The sequence below is a fragment of the Bos javanicus genome, chromosome 7, assembly GCF_032452875.1.
Source record: "Bos javanicus breed banteng chromosome 7, ARS-OSU_banteng_1.0, whole genome shotgun sequence".
Lineage (NCBI taxonomy): Eukaryota > Metazoa > Chordata > Mammalia > Artiodactyla > Bovidae > Bos > Bos javanicus.
The window spans coordinates 50,109,327-50,132,589 of record NC_083874.1 but is presented as its reverse complement, the minus strand read 5'-3'; the positions used below and the strand labels follow the sequence as shown (position 1 = coordinate 50,132,589).

Genomic DNA, 23,263 nt, shown 5'->3' with positions numbered 1-23,263 from the left:
ACTGAAGTTTTATTCACATATTATTAGAATTGCTTTCACAGAACTCTGATAAAATAAATATCCATGCTTATATCACTTTTTAAGAAAACATATACTGTAAGTATGAATAATTAGTTAAAAATAGTATCTTTAATTTCATCCAGCCTTTGAGGTATGCTGTAAGTGTACTATAGTCACAGAAAGCTAAGTTAATTCAACAGGAGTGACTTTTCAAGGAAACACTCCCCAATTTATCAAAAACCTAAGCTTCCATTATATTTCCCAAAATTAGAGAAGTAAATTTCAGGAATGTCCATTTCTAAGTTTTAGGAAGGAAAACATTTTATTTCTTCAATATTTGCTTTATGATTATTTTAAATTTTGAAGGGATTACTTTTTCCTTTACTTTATTCAATAACTATCCTTTCTTTAAAAATCCACATGTAAATGATTAGCATTTTAGGCAATATAAAAAGAAGAGTTAGGAAAAGTAGGCTTTGCTGCCAGACTGCTTAGGTTCAATTCCCAAGGTACCACTTACTAGATGTGAATCCTTGGTATAAGTTATTTAAAAAACACTGTGGTTCAATATCTTTCTAGGGTTTTTTGGAAAGTAAATGAACAATAAAGGTAACCTGTTTATTGGAACACTGCCAAGCACATATGAAGTGCTAATAAAAAACTTTTTAATTAAAAAGGAAGAAAAGCAACTATTATTACACTGCTTATAAAGCTATCTTGTTTTACAATCCCCACTTTACAGGTTATTATTGTTTCACAAATCCTCACAGAATAAGGCAACTTTTCCAAGACTCATACTACCTGAAACATTAGAAAGTCCTTAAAAGGGAGTCTGACTTAGAGCTGAACCAAATTACAAGAGATACCATTCTGAAGTTTTAAAAAGTTAATTTATAAATGGAATCTAGTTTTTAAAAACTTACAGCCTGAGTGTTTACACACATTTCTTTGCCCTACTAAAATTAACTAAAATTCTGTGACTGAAGTAAAATGGAACATTTCAACAGAATGGTACTTCTAAGAACTTGGGGAGCTATCTTTCAAAGTTAGATTGTCTTTATGGCTAACAGTTAAAGAACTGGAAGAGATCTGTCCAGCTGGCTCTATAACCAAATGTTTGGGGTATAAAAACTTTCTATTTGCAAACCAACAGACCACTGACTTGTTGGAAGCCACTTTAAAAATGGCTGTAATCAAGAGGCACCATAGGCAAAGTTGACAAAATTCAGAAGCGGGATTAAACAAATATGTTAACCAAGAATTTTCTTAATGAAAACTATTCAGATTTAAAATATCCTTGAGAAACAGTGTGTTCAGAGAGGAGTAAAAGTTATCCTATTAGGCATGCTTCTAATTAATAGGAGATGGTAAAGCTATCTAGTAAACCAGAAATTATTTATATCCAATCGCCCATGATCTTCAAGGGTTCAAACTTTTGAAAGTGTGGCTGGTCTTACAAAGTACTAGAAGGAAAATCAAGATCAAAGAATCAGTTATATCTTCCAAACCACCCATTACTAATCTGCTCTACCATAATGGGCTTTAAAAAAAATCTGTATGTTTGGATTCTACATTGAGGCAACACTCAGATTAATAAAGAATAAGGATTCACTTTTTGAATTCAGAAGTTCTGCAGGAAAAACTACATTCACCTTAATGTCATTGAGATACCTAAATTATATAAAGAAAGGATAATTTGGAGAAGCACATGTGGAATGGCAAAGTTAAGAATAACTTAAGGGCTTCTAGAAAACTAAAAAGAAAAACATGAACTCAAGTGACAAGACAGCGGAAGGGCTGTAGTGGCCAGTTTTCTTTAAGTGAAAGGAATTTTGAGGCAAGTTTGAGGCTGTGCAGAAAAGCAACTTGATGTTCTAAAATGACCTAGAAAGAAATAAAAGCAACATCATCACTGAAAGTTACTTAAAATATCAAAATGACAGATGTTTTTCCCCTAAAAGACTATTCATACTAAGAAGAAGTTTTGATCATGTAAGTTATTTAATGTTACCGGTAAGTGAAAAGAACAGATTTTCCAAGTTATGCAGCAATACCAGAGAGCAGGATTAAATGTTTAAAAAATTTTCATTACCTACTTTCGTAAGAATTTTCTCTAAACTCAGTGATTCTATATCAGCTATAAATTAAAAAGATCCCTACCAAAAGTGAGCATTTATTTTTCCAATAATGAAGATACCTAGAAAACATTAGCTATGTTAAGGAAACTATATTGAGAGAATCCAGGTGTTAAAACTTCTTAAAATCGGTTCAATTTACAAATACCACAAATTTTGAAAATCAAAGGGCCTCTAAAGTAACTTTCTAAATTTGCTAGAGTACACGCAGTTTTGCGGATTAAAAGTATCTCTTTACTAGGTAAGGTGCCTTACTCTTGAGTCTAAAGTTTCAAATATTCAAAAATGTTCTTTGGCCAATTTAGATCCATTTACTATCATTATTTATTAACTGTTCAGGAACTAGAAGGTAGTAACATCTGGACAGAAAAGAATGATATAGAAAAATAGGAACTTTTTCTGATTCAAGTCCTTCTTGATTTCCTTTTGTGTTCCTTTACTGAATTCTTTTCCTATATGTTAAGTGGCAACATTAAGTTACTGCTCAAAGTCAGGATGAAGAGACTTCCAACAGCAGCTTTTAATTTATGATGACTCCAGTAGCAAAGATTAAGTCCCTTACAATCATTTTCATTTGAGACACTGTAACTAGCTATCTTCCTTGGAATTTATAGAGACCCCATCTGAGAATATTTCTCATACTGTCATTTCTGCAAGCAGACAGAAAATATTTGGAGTCACCAGAGTTTAATGGACCTTTTCATTAAATCAATTCATAGCAGATCTAAACCTTGAAGTTGAATACTGAACAAAAACTAAATTCCATGATATACTAAGTGTATCCAACACATTTGAAAAATAGAAAATACCAAAATACCTACTAAATACAATTCCCTAACTTTTACGAGTTTGTGATTCCATGTCTTACATTAAAATTAATCTATGAATGTAAATTTACCATTTGAAGTTATTTTGACATGGATTGAAGAATAAAATATTCCTTGTGTACTTAAACTACTACTTCAGAAAACTTTTGTATTATAGATTTATATACATGTATTTTTAGCTAGAAATCACTCTTAAAAAGATATTTTTCAAAATACTCTAAATTCAAACAATGTAAGAAGTCTCTTAATTACCTGAGACAAAAACACTGAGATCTCAACACAGAAAAGGGATTGATTGGTAAGACTTTTAAAAAGATTAAAAACAAAATCTCTAATGACTTACATGATTTAGTTTACTCAAAAATCAACTCAGTTAAAAATGCTTTTAAAGGGATAGATATGAAGAGAAAATGACCCTTCCAGATGTTACTGTGAAGAAAAAACCCTGTAACAGCAACCATCAAACCAGTTTCATGGCAATAACATGTTCCAATTAAGTACAGCACATCAGGAAAAATGGATGGTCAGATTACAGATCAAGCTAGTGGACTGCTATAATGCTGACTTTAAGTCAACTGCACTGTATTTTGTTTTGGGAAAAAAACAGTGCGAATGATTAGCATTGAAAACGTTGAAAGAGAAAGGACAATATATTTAAAAGGGCATTTTGAAAAAGTTCCCATTTTGCCAGATGTGATAATTAAAGCAAAGGAGAATCAGATTTTTTTTCCTTCAAATGAGTATACCAGAAGTCTAAGTCAGAAAAAGAATATGCTTATGAGGAACACAGAGCAGGATACTGCAGTAGGTGATTTTCCCAAGTCTCTAAAGGGATAGATGCAATATGGGATAATAAAAAGTGAGTTTTGAATATGTTTAAGAAAGTTGTGGAAAAGGAGAAAAAAAAAAGATGAAAAATTTCAGTTACAGCATGAGAGTTTGTGTTAAAGGGAAATTAAAAAAGAAGAATAAACTAATCTAAAATATGAAATATACTGAAACAAACACCAGGGCTCTACATTAACTCTTTCCCTGTAGCCACAGATAAGGAAAAAAAGAGAATTGTTCAAGAATGTATCGTTACTACATACGAATCAGTAATTAAGACAGATGGAGAGCTGATTATCTAGCATCCTGAATGGCAGAGCACATTGACTGCAAAAAAACAGAAAAAATACTTAAAACAATTCAACAAAGCAGACAAAAAAAACCTGCTTAAATATACGATTAAGAAGAACATACTGATGCCAAAAACCAACAAGATAATTCCAGTGGATGATAGCTTTGTGGCCAGAAGTAATCTACGTAGATTATATTAATGTAAAGCCCTGGTTTAAAATGCTCAAAAACAATTACCTTCCAAATAAAGTAAGTGTTCTCCAAAGTATAAAAATTCTTGATCAACTCAATGTCATCAGACTACAGAGTACAAGATATAGGTAAATACAGAATAGGCACTACAACGTAAAAGAAATTAGAAGTATCTGTTGCATTAACTCACCTTATTAGAATGAACTGGCAAATCACATATAGAGCACAGATGGGGATAACCCTTCGGTAAGAGTCCATGGAAGTCTTCAATATTGCTACTTGGAGGAGCGCCCCTCTTTTTCTCAAAGAGAGATCTCTCTTGTAAGGGGCCAGGACCACGTCCCATTCTCTCATACTCACTGTCAAATTTATGATAGTTATGCGATGTCTCACCAAAAAAAGAATCATCCCTACACCTTTCTCCATCTCTTAATCTGTCATCTTCATAATCCATTCTGTCATAATAACCAGATTCTTGAGAACGACTTCCATGGTCATAATCAAGCACTGGGTTGAGACTAGGACCACGATCATCAAAACTATCTCTTCTAAAGTGCCTTTTTTCTTCCCAATCGTCCCTAGGTACTCTGTATGGTGGCTCCCGTGTAGCAGATCTGCCATCTCTACCATAACTCAATGTAGGGCCTTCTTCAGTTCTCCTCCTTTTAAGCTGCAGAAGGATCTGGGGCAAATTCTCAGGAGTAATCTTGTCCTCTGGATAACGACTCAGTTCATCTAAGTCTCTAGCAGACAGACCAAAGCTGGCCAAAATGTTACTGGCCTGGTCTGCATCTCCACGGTGTTGAGAAGACAAAGGGAGCGGACCTCTACTTCCAATGTTAAATATAGACTGCAAATTATGGGAAGAAGTACTAGCAGAAGACAGTGCACTATGAGCTCCTTGTTGATTCAATGAAGAACTCATTCCAAGATTCATTAAACTAGCAAGGCGTGCAGTACCCTGGTTCATCCTTCCAAGAGATGCTGGCATACTTAAAGACTGGGTAGCAGCAGCAAGAAGGCCTATTCCTGCTGCAGACAGGTCACGCCCATGACCCTGTGAGTCCCTACCGAGAGATGACTGCTGGAATGACTTGGACATTGTAGAACTATCTCTTGTCTAGTTTATAGATTAAAAAAAAAATTTTTTTTTTTAAAGATGGCCAAAAAGAAAGCTCAACTAGAAAACTAGGTTAACTTTGCTTCAAAAAATGGTAACGCCAAGAAAAAGGATCAATAAGGACTGTAGAATCTTCTTCAAGCTGAGAACCAGCAGACAACTCTGTAGAAAAATAAGCAATTTTAGTCATAAATCCCTTTAAGTAGATGCCGTTTTTTTTTTAGAAAAAAAAAACTTACGCATCATGTTGATTAAAAAAAAACATTTAAGATCTCAAACTTACAAGGAATTACATAACTTAAACAGATTTCAGATGTATGCAGAGCTTGCATATACTTAAAAAGTAGTCTTTCATGCTAAAGTTTAACTATTAAAGGGAATTTCATACGGAATTTAAAAACATTTCAATTGAAGGGTCAGATGTCTGAATATATCAAAATTTCAATAAAAATATAGATGTGTCTCTTCTTTTAGAAGAAAAATACACCCTATAATATGATGCTTAAGTTCCAGAAGACTAAAAACAAAACAAAACAAAAAATCAAGGTCAACAAGTCAAAGATGAATCAGTTGTATTGTTTTAGAAAATGAGACCTATTAACACTATCAGAAAGAACCAAGTAAAATCACAAGTAACGAAGCTTAAGTGTCAAGTACCTAGCATAAGATCTAAGACCAAACGCTACAGTTGAGATCTTTATGCAGCAAAATCAAATTGAGGTAAAGACTGATGTGAAGAAAAATAAGCGACTCCCTACAGTTTATAGATTTCTGCACAAATTTAAGCCAAATAATTAACTGCCTCATTCTCCATCCTCTATCAGGCAGTTGCTTACTTCATTTCTAATCTTAAAAGGTAAGGAGAATCAAATATGGTCAGTACAGAAATAGGAGACTCCCCAAGAACAACCACAAGTACAGGAAGTATAGGTGATTTAAAGAAGTGAAACTCCACAAGGTAGTAGCCGTGAACATTCATTTAATGCTCAGGGCTGTAACACCTCTAGAGCTCAAAACAGGTAAAAATGAAAACGAGATCTTGCTTACATAGATTTCTGTAAACAGATTCTTTCACAAGAATAGCCCCATCATCCAGAAAATTTAAATTGTGAATACAACCCCTCAAGATGTGTTTCCTCCAAGATGTGATAGTAATGAAATTACTTTCATTTTTATTTTACCTCAAAAATTTTCACATAAGAATTCACAAAGCATTTATGAATGATCTCATAACGTATTAAATGACGTACATAACTGTCCCTGGTGAAACAATTTTATAATCACAATTACACACAGAGGTTTAGGTCTTAAATTGTTTGCTACATAATTCTACTATGTAGAGACACTGTTCAGTTAACTCATAAGTTTGATCACCGATATACCTAAGCACTTAAACTTTATCAACATAAAAACCAGGCAATATTTAATAGTTACAAGTCAATTATGGGACAGATTCCACCAATGACAGATTAAGGAAACACTAGACGAAAACAGTGGTAGAAGAAGTGTAAAAAAAAAGTTGCAGGCAAGACTAAAGTTAGATTTTACAAAAAGATGTAACAAAGTTAAAAAGACATAGAAATGCTATCAGAGGTGACTGGAATTACAGATGTTTTTGCACACCAAGAAAGATGAACTTGAGAAAAGACACCAAAGAAACTCATTCCAGATGAGATCCATTATGTAAACTACTTAGACCTTAAGATTAATAAGATAAAGACAAGAGTAAGTAAACATCATTGGATGAAGGTTTCTCTGATATGACTTTTAAATACCATACAGAATGGTGGTTAAAATACTGTTGAAACATTTGTAGTACCCTCTTACGTTTTCATACGTTGTTTAAAAAAAAAAAAAAACTCAAAACCATTAAGAGGGTTTTTTTGAAATCAAAATTTCAAAGTATCTAAGTTACTATTAATTGCAGCTTTGCCTTTCACTTGGGAGTCAAAGCTTCATATACTGAAAAGCCAGCCTTTCAAAAGACCTATTCTTTCCCTTTAGGGAAATTATACTATGGCATTATGACCATGTGTAAATTTTTAACATTGATATTTTAAGGAAATGATTGTTGAATTACAGAGATCTCAATTACTTTTCTTTGCAACATATATGAATGGTGGAGCTGCAAAAAGGAAAGGTTAAGAGAAGTAAAGGTAAAAGGTGATAACCTTAAGACAAAACAGAAAATGGATGTCAGAAAAACTAAGAAAAAGAGAAAGACAACCATGTAAATCCCATGACAACTTGTAATTTAAGAATAACTTTAATATTTTTGTGACTCAGATTCAACTTCAGTCCCACACAAAGATATGAGAGTAGCAGTACTGAAAAAGTCAAATTTTTGAATTTAACAAATTTCTTAAAAATTTTCTATTAGAACAAAGAAATTAAGAAAAATTCGACAAGATAGCACTGATGTAAGAACATTAAAAAGTTCCTTTAGTATCTTATCTTTGGTCAATGAACATAAGATGAACAAAGCACTTTAAAGGCTCTAAGTCAGACCTACTGCCTATGAAACCATCACAATACTGAGAAGTTTACCAAGTTACTAAAGTGATTAAAAAAAAAAATTAGCTTCTTTTACTCCATGTTTTTTTTCTGCATAAAGCTGCGTTTTCATAGAGATTAATAAAGTTTGAAAATAGTTCCTTTCAGATAACTCATCTAAAATGTAATGTTAAAACCCAATTTACTCATTTAACTTTATACAATACAGAATCTTTCACTTCCAAAAAAAAAAAGTGCCTCCACCCTCTCCCATCAGAAAACATTAAGAAACAACTAAGGCTTCACAAATGCCATTTAACTATACTCTGATATTCAAATTCTCAGTGAACAAAGTTCATGATATAAATTCTATTAAAGATGTTAGCTTCACATTCAACATCTGAACAAATATGTATGGTTAAGAAATAAGCTTCGGTTAATAATATTCAACCCCCACATTCCATAAACCTGATACCCTTTATCTTCTTCAATAATTAGAAGAAATGGAATACTAAAACATTTTAGAAAACAAATGAAAGCTAAACACACACAAAGTTAATGGAGAAAACAGTGTTCTGTATCCAAATTTCCTGTGTAAAATAAAGATTATCTATTAGTCTATTATATATTATTTCAGAGGATTACTTAGCAGGAAGTAAAATGAACATAAGCATACTTCAGTTCTTTAAAAGATGACATAGAAGAAACCTTCAGCGTATGAAGTTAAAAACACTATGTTTTAAAGGTATCTAATACCACCATATGGATCTTTATACTTTTTGACTGTGTGAAATAAGTTACTTTTAAAAAACAACCGATTTTAAGATAGTATAATCATAAAGGCATGTAGAGATACGTAGGAAAGAAATATCCACACGTTGACATAATAACCTTTTAATCTCACGTAAAAATTTAACATACAACAGCTAGAAAACAGCTTCTGAATTGTAACACAAATGGGTGAAAGAAATTTTGAGATTTTCCCATCTCTATCAAGGTCAAACACCTTTGTGATTTAACTTTTTCATGTGAAAATATGCCAAATATACACGGCAACCAACAATACAAATGCATAAAAAATGTCCTAATCATGTCACTAACAGATGGCAGGGATAGTTCACTAATTTAAAGAAGTACTTAACTAATCAATCTCCAACTGAAGTACAGAGTACTTCAATTGAAGTAAATATTCCTTAAATTTCCTCACTTATTAACCTTATAATGGCTTTATAAATAACTTCAACATGGCTTCCACTTTAGAGTATTAAATAAATTTTCACCTTAATGTTAGTTTATATCACTGTATCTTTTTCTACTATATTTTATAAATTGTATTTCATTTAAGGGTTTTTTTTTTTTTTAAACTGAAGTATAACTGATTTATAATACTATATGAGCTTCAGGTGTACAACATAGGATTCAGTATTTTTGCATATTACACTCCATTGTAAGATAATGGAAGATAACAGCTATTATTTCCTGTTGCTTATCCAGCTCTATTAACTTTGTATACACCAATGTGCCTCACCACACAACAAAAAAAACCTAAAAAGTGCAGTGCCCAAGAAGGCTGAAAAAAAAAATATTCTGAAGTGCTTTAAAACTATTGGTGTCAATTCATATATATTACTGATCTGGATTAAACTTCTAACCCACTTCTTAATCCTTAGGTTAACAACAGATTCAGTTGCTAAAAAATCTTCATGGTAAACCACAGAAAAGATTCCTATTATTCAGACTTAAAATATTTTTCTTCTAAGTTTTTTCCCTAGTGACTTTAAGTAAATTCATACTACAGGAAAGAAAGTTACTCCATTTAACTGACAATTTTGACTCTTGATCTGACCTATGACACTAACTTGGCTAACTCTCTATTTAAAAGCAAGTCTGTGGTTTTCCTCAAGGCACCATTCTGCACCCTTATGATATTCCCCTCTGCTTCATGATCTGCTCTCCTGGTTTCCGCAAACATCTGTACAACTCTTTGATTTGATATAAATTGGGATTTTTTTAGAGCCCAAATGCCTGGATTTGAAAACCAGCTCTTCTACAGAATAGCTGCATGAACCTGGGCAAATTACTTAACATCTGGGTTTATTCCCTCATATGTAAAATGGGAATAAAAATAACATCCATTTCACAGGGCCTGGCATATTGTAAGCACCACAGTAATCATCTACTTTATGCACTCTGATCCTCACAACCAATGAGAAAACAAACTAGAAGTAAAAGGACTGACCCAGAGACATAAACACCTTTTTCACTTGTACTGGACTATTTCATGTATCAACTATAATCTCATTCAATTCTATTCAAAGCCAGATTTAAAACCTGAAGGTTGTTACCAAGTCAGAAGTCAGCTTTAAAAGACTACAAACCTAAAACATCACTAATCATTCTACTCTATTCAAAAACATACTGCTCCCTACTATTTACCACATGAAGTCCTCAGTATGGTTTTCAATGCCCTTCATATTGGTTGCATCCTTCTTCTCTAAACCTATTTTCTGGCACATGCCAACACCTTAAGAAAAAGTTCATTTTATGAGCCATTATACAGACTGCTTACTACTTGTTCAAACATAATTATTAGCTAGAATGTGTCTCTCCTTTCTCCATTTAATACTAGGAATTCTCTTAAGGTCCAACACCCCCCTTCACATCATGTATTTTACAAATCAGTGTATATAAATGCCAAAGGTCAGAAACAACATCAATAAAACCTTAGATACTTATTTCCAATGATTCTTCCTTCCCTTATGGAGTCTCTTGTTTTTAAGTCCTACCACTTAACAGACATATCTTTTCAGTGTTAATTTTACTTTTCTTAATTTTACACAAATGGGCTTAATATATATATATATTGCTCTTGTTTAAAACTGATTTACACATGAATTAAAACTACATTTTCACTGTTATATAGATACCATTATGGCATACACACTTATCTGTTTTTCAGAAGATGAACATTTAGACTGTTTCTCATTTCCTGTCATTACCAAGAATGCTGTTATGAGTATTTCTTGGTCTCCTGATGCTTCAGTATAAAATTCCCTCCTCCACTGTGGTTCTCAAGGATATCATAACCCACACAAGGATACACAGTTAAGCATTAAAATTGTTTTATTGCTTCACACCTTTTCACAGTGAGAATGTTTTAAGTACACGTTTGTATTTCTTTGCTATTACTGTTCCTTTCCCAACTGCTGTGAGTCAGGTGTTCAAACACTTTCACATATGCTATAAAAGCTCTTCTCCTATCGGTGACTGTACCAAAGAGAGATGTTTAATATCCTAGTAATTTCCAGAGGGAAAAAAATGTACAGATCACCTTTAAAGACCAGAAAATTATCTATTTCATTAACAACCAATGATACTACAAATCAGTGGATCTTCCCTGTAGCTCAGACAGTAAAGAATCTGTAGCAATGCAGGAGACCTGGGTTCGATCCCTGGGTTGGGAAGATCCCCTGGAGAAGGTAATGGCAATCCACTCCAGTATTCTTGCCAGGAGAATCCCATGGACAGAAGATTCTGTAGTCCATGGGGCTGCCAAGAGTCGGACATGACTGAGCGACTAACACTACTACAAATCAAAGATCCTACTGAGATTCTATTATCAATAGAGTCCTTTCCAACTTGCATTTACTGCTCACCATGACATCTTCTATAGACATTTTCCTCCTCTTCGCTCTTCTTATCCAGCAGCTATTCCAATGTCAACAACTGGGAAGACCTATGATCCCACCCCCGGACCATGGCAACCCTCTTTGTTCTATTAACCTGTTTCTGCCTTAAGACAGGCACCAATAACCACAGGCTATTGGTACTCTATAAAAGAAAGGCAGAGATTTGTCATTTAAAAAACTTTCCAGAAAAAGAGCAAGTTTTTATATCAATTAGCTTTAAGTTCTGGAATAGTTTAAAATCAAAAATTTAAAGTAATTCTTAAAATTTTTAAATCAAAAATTTACACCTAAGTTTCAATTGCTACTTCATATCAATTTCAATGTCAGAAACTCCTGAGCCTTTTTTTAGATAGATATTAGGGCTTGACCTACAACTGGGAAAATCAATCACATTGAGGTTGCAACACATCAAAGATACTGCATCCATTCAGACCTGCCACCTAATAAATTATATTCAGGTCAGGAGAGAGAACACAGCACTTCATCATGTAACTTCTATTGTAGCTTATAGTCAATATGATCTGCAACAAACCAAAAGCTAAAGTACTTTAAAAGGCTTCATAGTCACAGTTCTCTCAATCCACTGGGCTTCTATGCTCTACCTTTTACTATCCACACCAAAACAGTTTTTCTATTTAAAAACCTTTTATCAAATAGTTCAGAACCCTTAACCTAATGGTCCAATGAGAAGACCCACTACATAGTTAACGAATTTTAAATTAAAGCAATTTCATGGACAGTGTTAACCTTGGAAAAACCGTATATATAAAACTGCAAAACTACACTGCCCACAACCCTTCCACCTCACTAACCATGCATTTGGCAATGTCCACCCCAAACCTTCAGTCAATCAGGTATACTGAGACCCTATTGCCACAGTGTGGGACAATTTTAATGCAATTCTTTTTCTTTTTTTACATTAAAATAATACATTTTTATTTCTGTAAAAAGAGAAATTTACTCTTCATAATATTCTCTAACATCTCATTTAATGTGGGTCTAGCAAGAGTTTCAAAATAGCAAATTGTTAAACTTGATAGTAAAACTCACTTTTCTTCACATGACTCAATTAAGGAAATGCTTAGTATTACACCATACCCTGAAGGTTAATAAACTGAGGCTGGGGAGGAGATAAATTCCAGAGTGAAGCAAGGAAATAGAGAAAGAAAATGACATGACAAATATCATCAGGTTACAAAATAAAGAAGTATATAAACACAAAACACAGACTTTTAACTAGAAGATTTGCTAAGAACACCACTTAACAAACCACTGTCCAATTAATTCTTTGATTTCGATCATTTATAAACAGCTAATGGCTGCAGTTCATAATTATTAGTCCTATCAATATTAATTTTATGTGAGAATGCCTTCAGATTCCTATGTGCCTACACATAATAACAAGAATATCTTACACAAGCACTTCTTTTTGTCACATTTGAAAACTGCACTTCAGATTTCAAGAAGTTGGCTCATTTTCATCTCAATTTCCCTTAAACAGAGGTGAGATTCTAAAAAAACAAAATGTCTTTTCAGCAGTGCTGCTGCTGCTGCTAAGTTGCTTCAGTCGTGTCCGACTCTGTGCAACCCCAGAGACGGCAGCTCACCAGGCTCACCCGTCCCTGGGATTCTCCAGGCAAGAACACTGGAGTGGGTTGCCATTTCCTTCCCCAATGTGAAAAGTCAAAGTGAAGTCACTCAGTCGTGTCTGACCCTCAGCGACCCCATGGACTGCAGCCCACCAGGCTCCTCTGTCCATGGGCCAGGCAAGAGTACTGGAGTGGGGGGCCATCGCCTTCTCAGCAGTTTTGGCATTTACAAAAAATGTTTCAGTTTTTTCATTACAAAATTAAGTGTAACGTCTTGTGGAAATTTCAAGAAAAAAGGAAATACAAATGACCCATAAAGCCGACACTCAGGGATATTTTTTACGCTTATTTACACGTTCCTTCAAAAAACAAAAGTCATCAAATTTGGTATCAGCAGAGTTTTATTACTTTCTCCCCAATTAGAACTATATTCCACTATAATTTTCCCATCTGCTGCTGCTGAGTCACTTCAGTCGTGTCCGACTCTGTGCGACCCCATAGACGGCAGCCCACCAGGATGCCCGCCCCCCCCTACCCTGTCCCTGGGATTCTCCAGGCAAGAACACTAGAGTGGGTTGCCATTTCCTTAAATACTTCTAAATAGCTGTATAGATTATCACTTGATGACCACACTATAATTAGCAGATCTCCAAATGTTGAATCCTTTGGATTTTTAATATGCTTAGTAACCAACATTAACATTTACATACACATACTTTTGACACACTATTCCCTTATTTACAGGATAAATTCCTATAAGCGTAGTTCTTCCATTTTAAGCCTATTTAACAGGCAGAGCCTGAATCAAATATCTAATCAAAATGTAAGCGTTCTAAACACACTGGCTTCATTGCCATTGGTTACCTACATAACAAGCACTTCCTTGGACTCAAATTCTTTCTATAAAATTGGGAATTTGAGCTACTTGTTATTTCTAAAATCAAGGAAGATTTTTTTCTTTGCATTCTTCAGTTGTTAATGTCTTTATATATCTCTGACTTGTAATAATATTTGGCGTTTACACTTCCGTAAAACCATTAGTAAAATAAGTATGTTTAAAGACTTCTTTAACATACAGAATGTTTAGGTCAAGGGTAATTAAATACTTTCGAATTAGTTCAAAATGTTACATAAAAGCAACTCCACTTACACACAGCTAAGAGATCCGAATTCTTGATTTCCAAAACAATACTAATGTTAAACAATTATGTCGCTAGACTCCGAAGATCGAGTCGTTTCGTTTTTAAAAGGTAATTTTGAACACGTATGAAAATAGCCTGAAATATAATTTTTGCCCGCAGAGTACAACTGTTTAAATCTACCTGGGAGAAAAATGTTTCGTCGACTATCTAAAAATCTTAAACTAAGCTCTGTTCATCGAGCAGAACGCAGCATCAATGCAAAATCTCATCACTACGGCCTGGGAAATCAACAACTCGCACACTTTACAGCGCTCGTGAAAGACTAGAATTTTGGAATCGCCATAACCGTTCTAGAAATATCTGGCTGGAAAGCCGTAACTGATCCAATAGGACTATTACACAGAATAGCGCCACAGAGCAGGATAAACACCTAGGAAATACTACTCCACTGTATATGGGAAAAGTCTTTGTATAACACAGAACGTGGCACAGCGCCGGCGATGAAAAGAACAACGAAGCCGCGACTACACCAGGCTACTATAAACCCTTTGTCTGGAAACCGGAAGGTCCCCACACCACACCATCCTCTCTAGAGAAGCTTAGACTGATAGTATTTTAATATAGAGGAAAGGAATGTGAGGTGACTCTCTAAACAAGAACAAATCTCCTTCGCAGCGTACCGCAGAAGGCTTTATCCACGACGCAACACGATGAACAAGCGTTAACGTTTAATTTTTCGGCCATTTTTACGCGATGGCGGGGGGAGGGGGGAATTGTTTCTGAGGCCCGGCTAAAACCGCGCGCGCCTGTGTGTGGGCGGGGGACAGGGGAGTATTAGGGGGCGCTATGAAGCGATGGGCGAGGAAAGCAGCGAAGGCCGCGACACCAAGAAACGCTGCTCAAACGGCTAAGCTTTTCGGAGTCTACGGAATCCTCCATTTTGGGGAACGTTTTCAGGCGCAAAAGGGGGGGGGGGGAAGGCAAATATATCTGGGGCTGGTTTTAGCTTAACTATCCTCCCCAAACGGCAGGCCAACCCCCTCATGGTTAGTCGGTCCCTCAGGCCTCGAGCGCTCCTCCCTTTCCCTCAGAGCAGCAGCCCGCGTGTAACGGGCTCGTCGTCCCGCCCCCGCCCACAGACAGCCCGGAACGCAGGAAGCTCGGCCGATCAGCTGCCCTCGGCGCGCCCCGACTCTGCCTCCGCACTCTGGGCCCTTGGCTGGCCGCGTGTCTCCCTACGGACCGCTCACCTCCGCCACCCGAGAAGGCTGGTTGCGCCGCCACTGAGCTCCTAACATGGCGGCCGCCGATCAGGCGGCTCACATACGCAGCGCGGAGGGAGGCAGAGCAGGCGAACGGGAGCGAGCAAGAAAGGCGCGCCGCCGGCTCCCCGCGGCCCCTGTTGCTGTCGCTGCCTCCTCCCGGCGGACGCCGAGAGCCCCCGGCCACCCCACCCCGATTCTTACCCGCTTCACGCCTACCTTGAAGAAAGGGAGAGGGAAAACGAGAGGTACCTCTCCAAGCGAGCGGGACGCGGTGGCTCCCACAATCCCCCGCAGCAACGGCGCTGGTAAGAGGTGGCAGCAGAGGCAGCAGCCCAAGAACCAACCCACTCTCGCGAGAACTCGCCCCAACCCACCTCGGGTCCTATTTCTGCGCGCGCCAGGCCCCTCCCCCGGCCCGGCGCGCGCACGCCGCTCGCGCCCTCAGCTGCGATCGTTGTTCTCTGATCTTGTAGCTCGCCTATGGGCGGGAAATGGAGCGCCATAGCTTATAGAGTTCGAGTCCCACTCCCCACAAAGGATTTTTTCCCCCTGACTCTTCCATACTGCTTGGTGCAAAATTTAAATAAGGTATGCGTTAGAAGTGCGTCGCAGGATTCCCTGGCTTCGACCCTCTCTGGTATTTTCTGATAAACTGCGGAGAAGTGGCAGTTCGGGGCAGGAAGTGGAGATAGATACTATTTTGAGTGGTTTTAATTTCAGAAATTTTATGCGGGTCATTGAGGAAGATAGCGAAAACCCATTCCACTGAAAAGACCGCCGCCGCCATTTGGTGAATTTGAATGTAGAACACTCTTCAAGTACCCCATGAGCAAAGAAATATAGCACATGTGAAAATCCTGAGAAATTGTATAGATAAGGATGGAGAAAAGGGCCACTTCCCTGGGGTTTGAAGTTTAAATGCAGAGGGACAGGCAGGCATCTGACGTCTGAGGTAAGTTAGTGAATACAAGTCAGATTAATAGCCCTCAAAAATTTTAAATCTTGAGTATGCTGAACCATTCTGGGTCCACTGTGAAGATAGTGGACAGGGCAAAAATGAACAGCAGACCTGTATAAAATTTTTGAAATCATTTAGGACAAAGAGCAAGACTTGCTTGGATATGGAAGATGGAGAAGTACAATGTAAGAATGACAACTGTCAGCAGTGCTATTGAGAATGGGAGGTGGGGGCAGTAAGGCTTCAGTTTGGCATCAGCTTCAAAGGAGTTATATTTGACCTTGAACTCAGGAGAAAAGGGTGTGGGTTAGTGGCAAATTCAAGTTAATATAAATGAAGGAGAGTTAGATGAACTGGAGATTAAGAGAGAAACCTTAGGTAAACCTATGGTAAAAAGAGAAACCTTAGGACCAAGCCTTGAGAAACTAATCTGGTAGTTAAATGGCAAGAGACCATGTTGATGAGGGAAAAAAGTAGAGGGGAAGCCACAGAAATTGTACTGCCTTGACAGCCAATGTACTCAAAGGACTAAACGATCAACAGGGCCTAATGCTGCCAAGAGGTCAAGCCTAGGACTAAAAACATCTACAAAAGCTTTGGCAACAGGGACTTCCAGTTCAGTGGGAGAGGATGTCAGATGGGAGGTGCTTAGTATGTGAAAAGTGTAAAACTACCAAATGTGGAATAACTGGCTATGAAAAGAAATCAGGGTTGGGGAAGATTTGATTTACTACAGGAGAATTTTGGGCCATTAAAATGTTTGCAGAAGAGTTAAATTAGGAAAGGATTGGTTGGGAAAGGCAGCAACAGAAGGAAAGATTCATATTGGACATTACTCAAAGGATGAGTTCTGGAGGAGACATCTCTTTCTTGTAATAGGTATGGAGAGGATGGTGCTGAATTTTCATTAGGAATTAGTCAGGTGACTTAAGTTTTCTGTGACTAAGCCATCTATGGAAAGGGCTAGAGTTACACAAAGGAAAAATTTTAAATAGCCATTGTGAAGAGTGGAACTGTACTCCCACATCTCCATTATGTTGCATGATTTTCTACAGGCTTTGAGAAGGCATTTGGTAGAATACATCAAGAACTGGGGCATCCCTAAGGCTACTACATTGTTAACTTTGGAATGAAATTTGTTCAGTGAATATTGGGTCCTCCTTCACGTCTACTCTATGAGTCTTTGATTCCAACTGATTTTGGCTAAGACTTCACTTTATGTTCTCCCCAGATCTTAGATGAAAGCAGCTCTGCTTTTCTGGATTCAGAAGTATGAATGCATGCTTATTTCAGATATATACATACCATGCTTTTGTACAGACTATTAATGCAATTTGGTGATTGTTCAAAGGAAAGGCAAACTTTTTCAGTTGAGTAATTATTTATTGAGGATCTGCTTAGTAGGTCAACAGCAAAAAGACACACTGGAAACCAAAGGTAATACAAGATTTCAGTCGTCAAATGTCTATTTCATGATGGGTGGTTCGATCCCTGGGTCGGGAAAATTCCCTGGAGAAGGGCATGGCAGCCCATTCCAGTATCCTTGCCTGGAGAATCCCATGGACAGAGGAGCCCAGCAGGCTACAGTCCACAGGGTTGCAAAGAGTCAGACATGACTGAAGCAGCTTAGCACGCATGCACACATACAATGATGGATAAGACAGATTATCAGCTTTTGAGAATCCCAGTCTGATGAAGACTGGACAAGGAGGCTGGCCTCAAGATGGGCCTGGCTATGAGAAGAGATGGATCAAGAGTTCTATTCACATTTGGGTTTCTTAGGAGTGGGCGTGGTATACCAGTGATGACAGAGGCTACAAAGCAAGAATTTCTGCTGAGACTTTGAAAGGTCTAAGTGACAAGTTTGGAATAAAACTTTAAACACCAGGATACAATCTCCATAAAGCTAATCTTTCTAAAGTTTTGAGCAGAGGAGTCATATTGGTTGAGGACATATATTTTCACACCACACAATCACTAAGCAGCTGATAATATAATTTTAAGAGTAAAGTACCTTTACTCTTATTTTACATAAGAGATTAAGAAGCTTGCCTGTTTGAGCATTATATTGGACTGCCTTCAGCAAGGCTGTGGTCTCCTGGCAGTTCACCATCTACTTTTTAAATAGATAAAATGCCCTGGAGGGGCTTCCCTGGTGGCTCAGTGGTGAAGAATCTGATTGCAATGCAGGTGACGAGGGTTCAATCCCTGGGTTGAGAAGATCCCCTGGAGAAGGCACTCCAGTACTCTTGCCTGGAGAATTCCATGGACAGAGGAGCCTGGTGGGCTACAGTCCCTAGGGCTGCACAGAGTTGGACATGACTGAAGCAACTAAGCAGCAGCAGGTCATTTCAAACCTTTAGGCTATTTAAAAAACAGAAAATTGTTAACCAGCAGCTTTTTTAGCAGTTGCAAGGGAAAAGAAATGGGCTTAAAATTTTGGGGAATTTCCTGGTGGTCCAGTAGTTAGAGAATTCCATGCTTCCACTGCAGGGGTCCTGGGTTTGATCCCTGGTCAGGCAGATACCGCAAGCCATGCAACACAGCCAAAAATAAATTTAAAAATTGGGGGGAATTTTTGAATAAGGAATACATATAATAAAATTCAAAGCACACGCAGAAGTTTTCCCCAACTGCTATTCCCTTAAAGGCAACCACCATCAACCATGTGTGTTTTAAGGATTTCAAATAGTTAGGCACTGTTACATCTTCAGGACTTTCCTGTAGCTCAAATGGTAAAGAGTCTGCCTGCAGTGCAGGAGATGCGGGTTTGATCCTTGGGTCGGAAAGATCCTCTGGAGAAGGGAACAGCAATCCACTCCAGTATTCTTCCCTGGAGAATCCCATGGACAGCGAAGCCTGGTAGGCTTCAGTCTGTGGGGTTCCAAGGTCGGACACAACTGAGCGACTAACACACATACATGTTATATCTTTATAGAGTCCACTAGCAAATGATTTGGAAACTGACATATTTGTTTCCATGATTTGTTTCAAAATTTAACAAAACCAGCATTCTTGTTATCCTTACTTACCAGGGTATTAAAAAGTAGGATACACTTACGACCTTACTCTATATTGGGTACATAATGACACACTGATAATAATATTTACCAGTTGAAGCTCTTTAGTCAGCTATTGGTATAATTGAGGCTGCTTGGCTATATGTGAGTAAGATAAACATTTAAAAACTGGTGAATAATACCTTTTCAAAGGACTGTTAACATGGCACCTGGCTATCTAGCTCTGTGGTTGAATACAGCACAATGACACATAAAATGGGTGCTCAGTCAGGGAAGGTGCTATCTGAGCTGAGATATAAAAGTATACAAAGTGGAAATGGAAGATGGAATCAGAAAGGGAAACAGCATATACAGAGACCTAGATACAAAAGGACTGAAAGAAACCAACGTGGTCAGAAAGAAATCTGAAGGTGGTAAACATGACCGTGTTGTGTTCATCACATATCACCAATGGCTAGCATAGCGTTCAGTTAATAAAAGCTGTAAAACCATAAAAAGGGTATGAGTTAAATAACTAGTCTTCTGACAAGATGAGCAAATAGCATAGGTTATTATCACTTCCTCAGCCCTGGATATATTATATGTACAAGTAAAAGGGAGGTTAGGGCCCCAAGAAACTAAATATGAAGAGTTCCCTGGATGAACAGATCATGATTGGGCTCTACTATACAGGGGCAAGAAATTATAGTGCCATTGGAATAGGGGCAGCACAGAAAACTCTCCTGGAGTGGCCAGTATATCGTAACCATTAGCTCCTGGAGTTCTCATCTAGAGTTCTACCATCTGCCATTCTGATGAAGTCCAGGTTCTATCTAATTCACAGGCTGTGTACCTTGGGGATTTGTCTACTTTTCTTCAACTCATTGAAGTTGGGCCTACACTAGGGCCTGGGCTTGGCTCCTCCCTTCTCCCACCAGCTGATACAAAATTCCATCCTCTACTGTGAGCTCATAAGGTAAAAATAATCAGTCATTTGGGGACTATAGCATCTACTATAAAAGACAACAGGCTCGACCACTATTCTAAATGAAAGAGAATAAAGGCCATAACTAAGGCATTTTGAGTATTAACCTACAGAATGGAAGAAGATATTTGCAAATGATGCTATGGACAAGAGCTTAGTTTGTAAAACATACAAACAGCTCAAACAACTCAGTATTTAAAAAAAACAATAAAAAAATGGTCAGAAGATCAAGGAAGTCTAAGAAGCTGTCACAGCCAAGAGAAGCCTAAAGAGACATGATGACTAAATATAATATCCTCAATGGGATGCTGGAACAGATAAAGGACATTAGGTGAAAAATAAGGAAATATGAATAAAGCATGAACTTTAGTCAATTAATAACAAATGTCCTATACTAATATGTTACTAACAGGAGAAACTAGGTGCAGGGTACATGGGATTTCTTTGTACTATCTTTATAGCTTTTCTGTAAATCTACAACTATTCTAAAATGAAATAAATTTCAAGGTCCATTTTATCACCTCTTCCCAGGTAGTCAAGTTACCCTTAAAAAGCAGTATAAAATGTTCTTACACCCAAAAGGGCTTGTAATGGAGAATAGGGAGAGCCAAAGTAACAGGGGCTCCTTTGAACCAGGCCTTAGGATCCTAAATTGACAAATCTATGACCTAGCAAGTGGGCTCATTAAGTGTTCCTAAATAACTGTAAAGAGCAAGGTGTTGCTAAACAGACATTGTAAATATTAGAGTTGAATTGTTAATTCAGTGAAATTGTTTTCCAAGAGAATATTGACAGGTCTATTAACTGGAGCTGTTCATAAAGCCCTAATTAAGCAAAAAGATTCAGAGGAGCCATTGTCACTCTTTTAGGTTCTTAATTAGTTGCTCTAACCAGGTTGTCTTCCTTAGTGTGAATTCCTAGGCCCTACGCCACCTTTTTGTGTCTCTTTGGGGCCTGCAGAATTTATTTCTCTGGGGTTTTGTTTTCCTGATTAAAATTTGAAATGTAATTCAAACTTTCATTGCAAAAGCTCACTGATAGTTTTTTCCAACCTTGAATGAAAGGAAATAAATCATTGACAGGTGACAGACTCAATATTTGGGGCCCTCTCCTCATACTGCTTTAATTTTCCTTTCTTAATATGGTATAGGTCCTGAACTTGAGCAGCTCAAGGGGCACTTGTGTTTACTAATTGCTAGCTATGGCAGGAGGTGGCAGCTTGGATATTTACAGGCCAATATCTGCCAGTTCAATTTCAGTTTTCATTGCAGCATGGGAAAAGGGTGATGGAGAAAGAGAAGGCATGGATTTAAAGCTGAAATGTGTTACTTCATCTTAGACTTACCAGGAAAAAAAAAAAAAGCCAACAGGGAGTAGTAGGTGACTAATTAACTTCACTTATCAAGTAGGAAATCCCATTAAATTATTTTAATGTGCATGATTAAGCCACTGAAACCTCTGGGGGTACTGAATACAGGCATAAACACCAAATGAATTTTCCTTTTTCAAGTAGCAACACAGGGGCCTCTCCCTGCACCTGGGTAGCTTTACCATGCCCAGGAAAGCCATCTATATTCTAATAACTTGAGATTCCAGATTTTAAAACCTGGATTTTTTTTTCCTGGCTATTCTTTTTTGGTTTGTTTTTATGATATTATTTTTTTAATTCAAAGCTAGGTTTTAACTGAAGGATAATTGCTTTACAGAACTTTGTTTTGAAAGAATGTTTTCTTTCAAACTTCAACATGAATCAGTCATAGGTATACATATATCTCCTCCCTCTTATCTCCCTCCCCATCCCACTCCTCTAGGTTGATACAGAACCCAGTTTGAGTTTCCTGAGCCATACAGCAAATTCCCATTGGCTATCTTAAATATGGTAATGTAAGTTTCCCTGTTACTCTTTCCATACTTCTCACCCTCTCCTCCCCTCTCCCTGTGTCCATAAGTCTGTTCTCTATGTCTGTTTCTCCACTGCTGCCCTGTAAATAAGTTCTTCAGTACCATTTTTCTAGATTCCATATATATGCATTAGAATATGATATTTATCTTTCTTCTGGCTACTGTTGACATATAAAAATTTCCTCTTTCCTTAGGGACCATTTCTACTTCACTACTAGGATGGGTTTGTGATCAGGTTCTGCTGGAAACCAAACACTGCTGTTCTTTCTTAGGAACTCTTCCTTAGGTGTACATTTAAAAAAAAGAACCATTTATAAGTAACTCATTCAAAAAAGCACATACAACAAACCCCAAACATAAGAAATAAGGACTACCCTATTACTGGATAATTTACTAAAGTCACCCCAGTACTCTAAAAGCTGAAGAGTTTAATACTATATGGTAAAAGCTTGTTTAAGGCAAAGGTATTGATAACATCTAATTTTTCACGGACACATGTTGGTACTGGCCCTAAATCTGTTGCTAATGAGCTGTAAACTCCCAAGGCCTGAATTTCATTCCCCAAGATGGGTTGGTAATTCTGGCCTGCCATCTGTTTTTGAAAGGCCCTCAAGCTTAGAAGGGTTGAAGGAAATTATTTTCCTTCACTAAAAGTTTATGAAATTTTTATTTCAGTGTTCCTAAATTAAGTTGTATTGGAGCACAGTAGTGCTCATTTGTTGACATATTATCTATGGCTGCTTGTATACTGCAACTGCAGAGTTGAGTAGCTGCAACAGATAAAAAGTTTATATGGTACACAAACCTAAAATATTATCAGCCTCTTTACATGAAGTTTGCCAGCCCCT

At 37.2% G+C, this 23,263-nt stretch overlaps 1 protein-coding gene across 13 annotated transcripts in view; it reads right to left on the bottom strand.

Annotated features, from left to right (window-relative positions):
* Nucleotides 1-23,263, bottom strand: part of MATR3 (matrin 3) — a 39,805-nt gene that overhangs the window by 11,749 nt on the left and 4,793 nt on the right. Inside the window, exons 1-2 of one of the 13 annotated variants that reach the window (XM_061424659.1) lie at nucleotides 15,788-15,960; nucleotides 4,464-5,555 (exon numbers count right to left, since the gene is read on the bottom strand). The exons of 3 other annotated variants lie outside the window; for them this stretch is intronic. In XM_061424659.1, the coding sequence (XP_061280643.1) occupies nucleotides 4,464-5,375 (912 nt within the window). In that variant the 5' untranslated portion in view covers nucleotides 5,376-5,555; nucleotides 15,788-15,960. 9 more of the 13 variants (XM_061424658.1, XM_061424656.1, XM_061424657.1 and 6 more) reach the window with 9 other exon arrangements.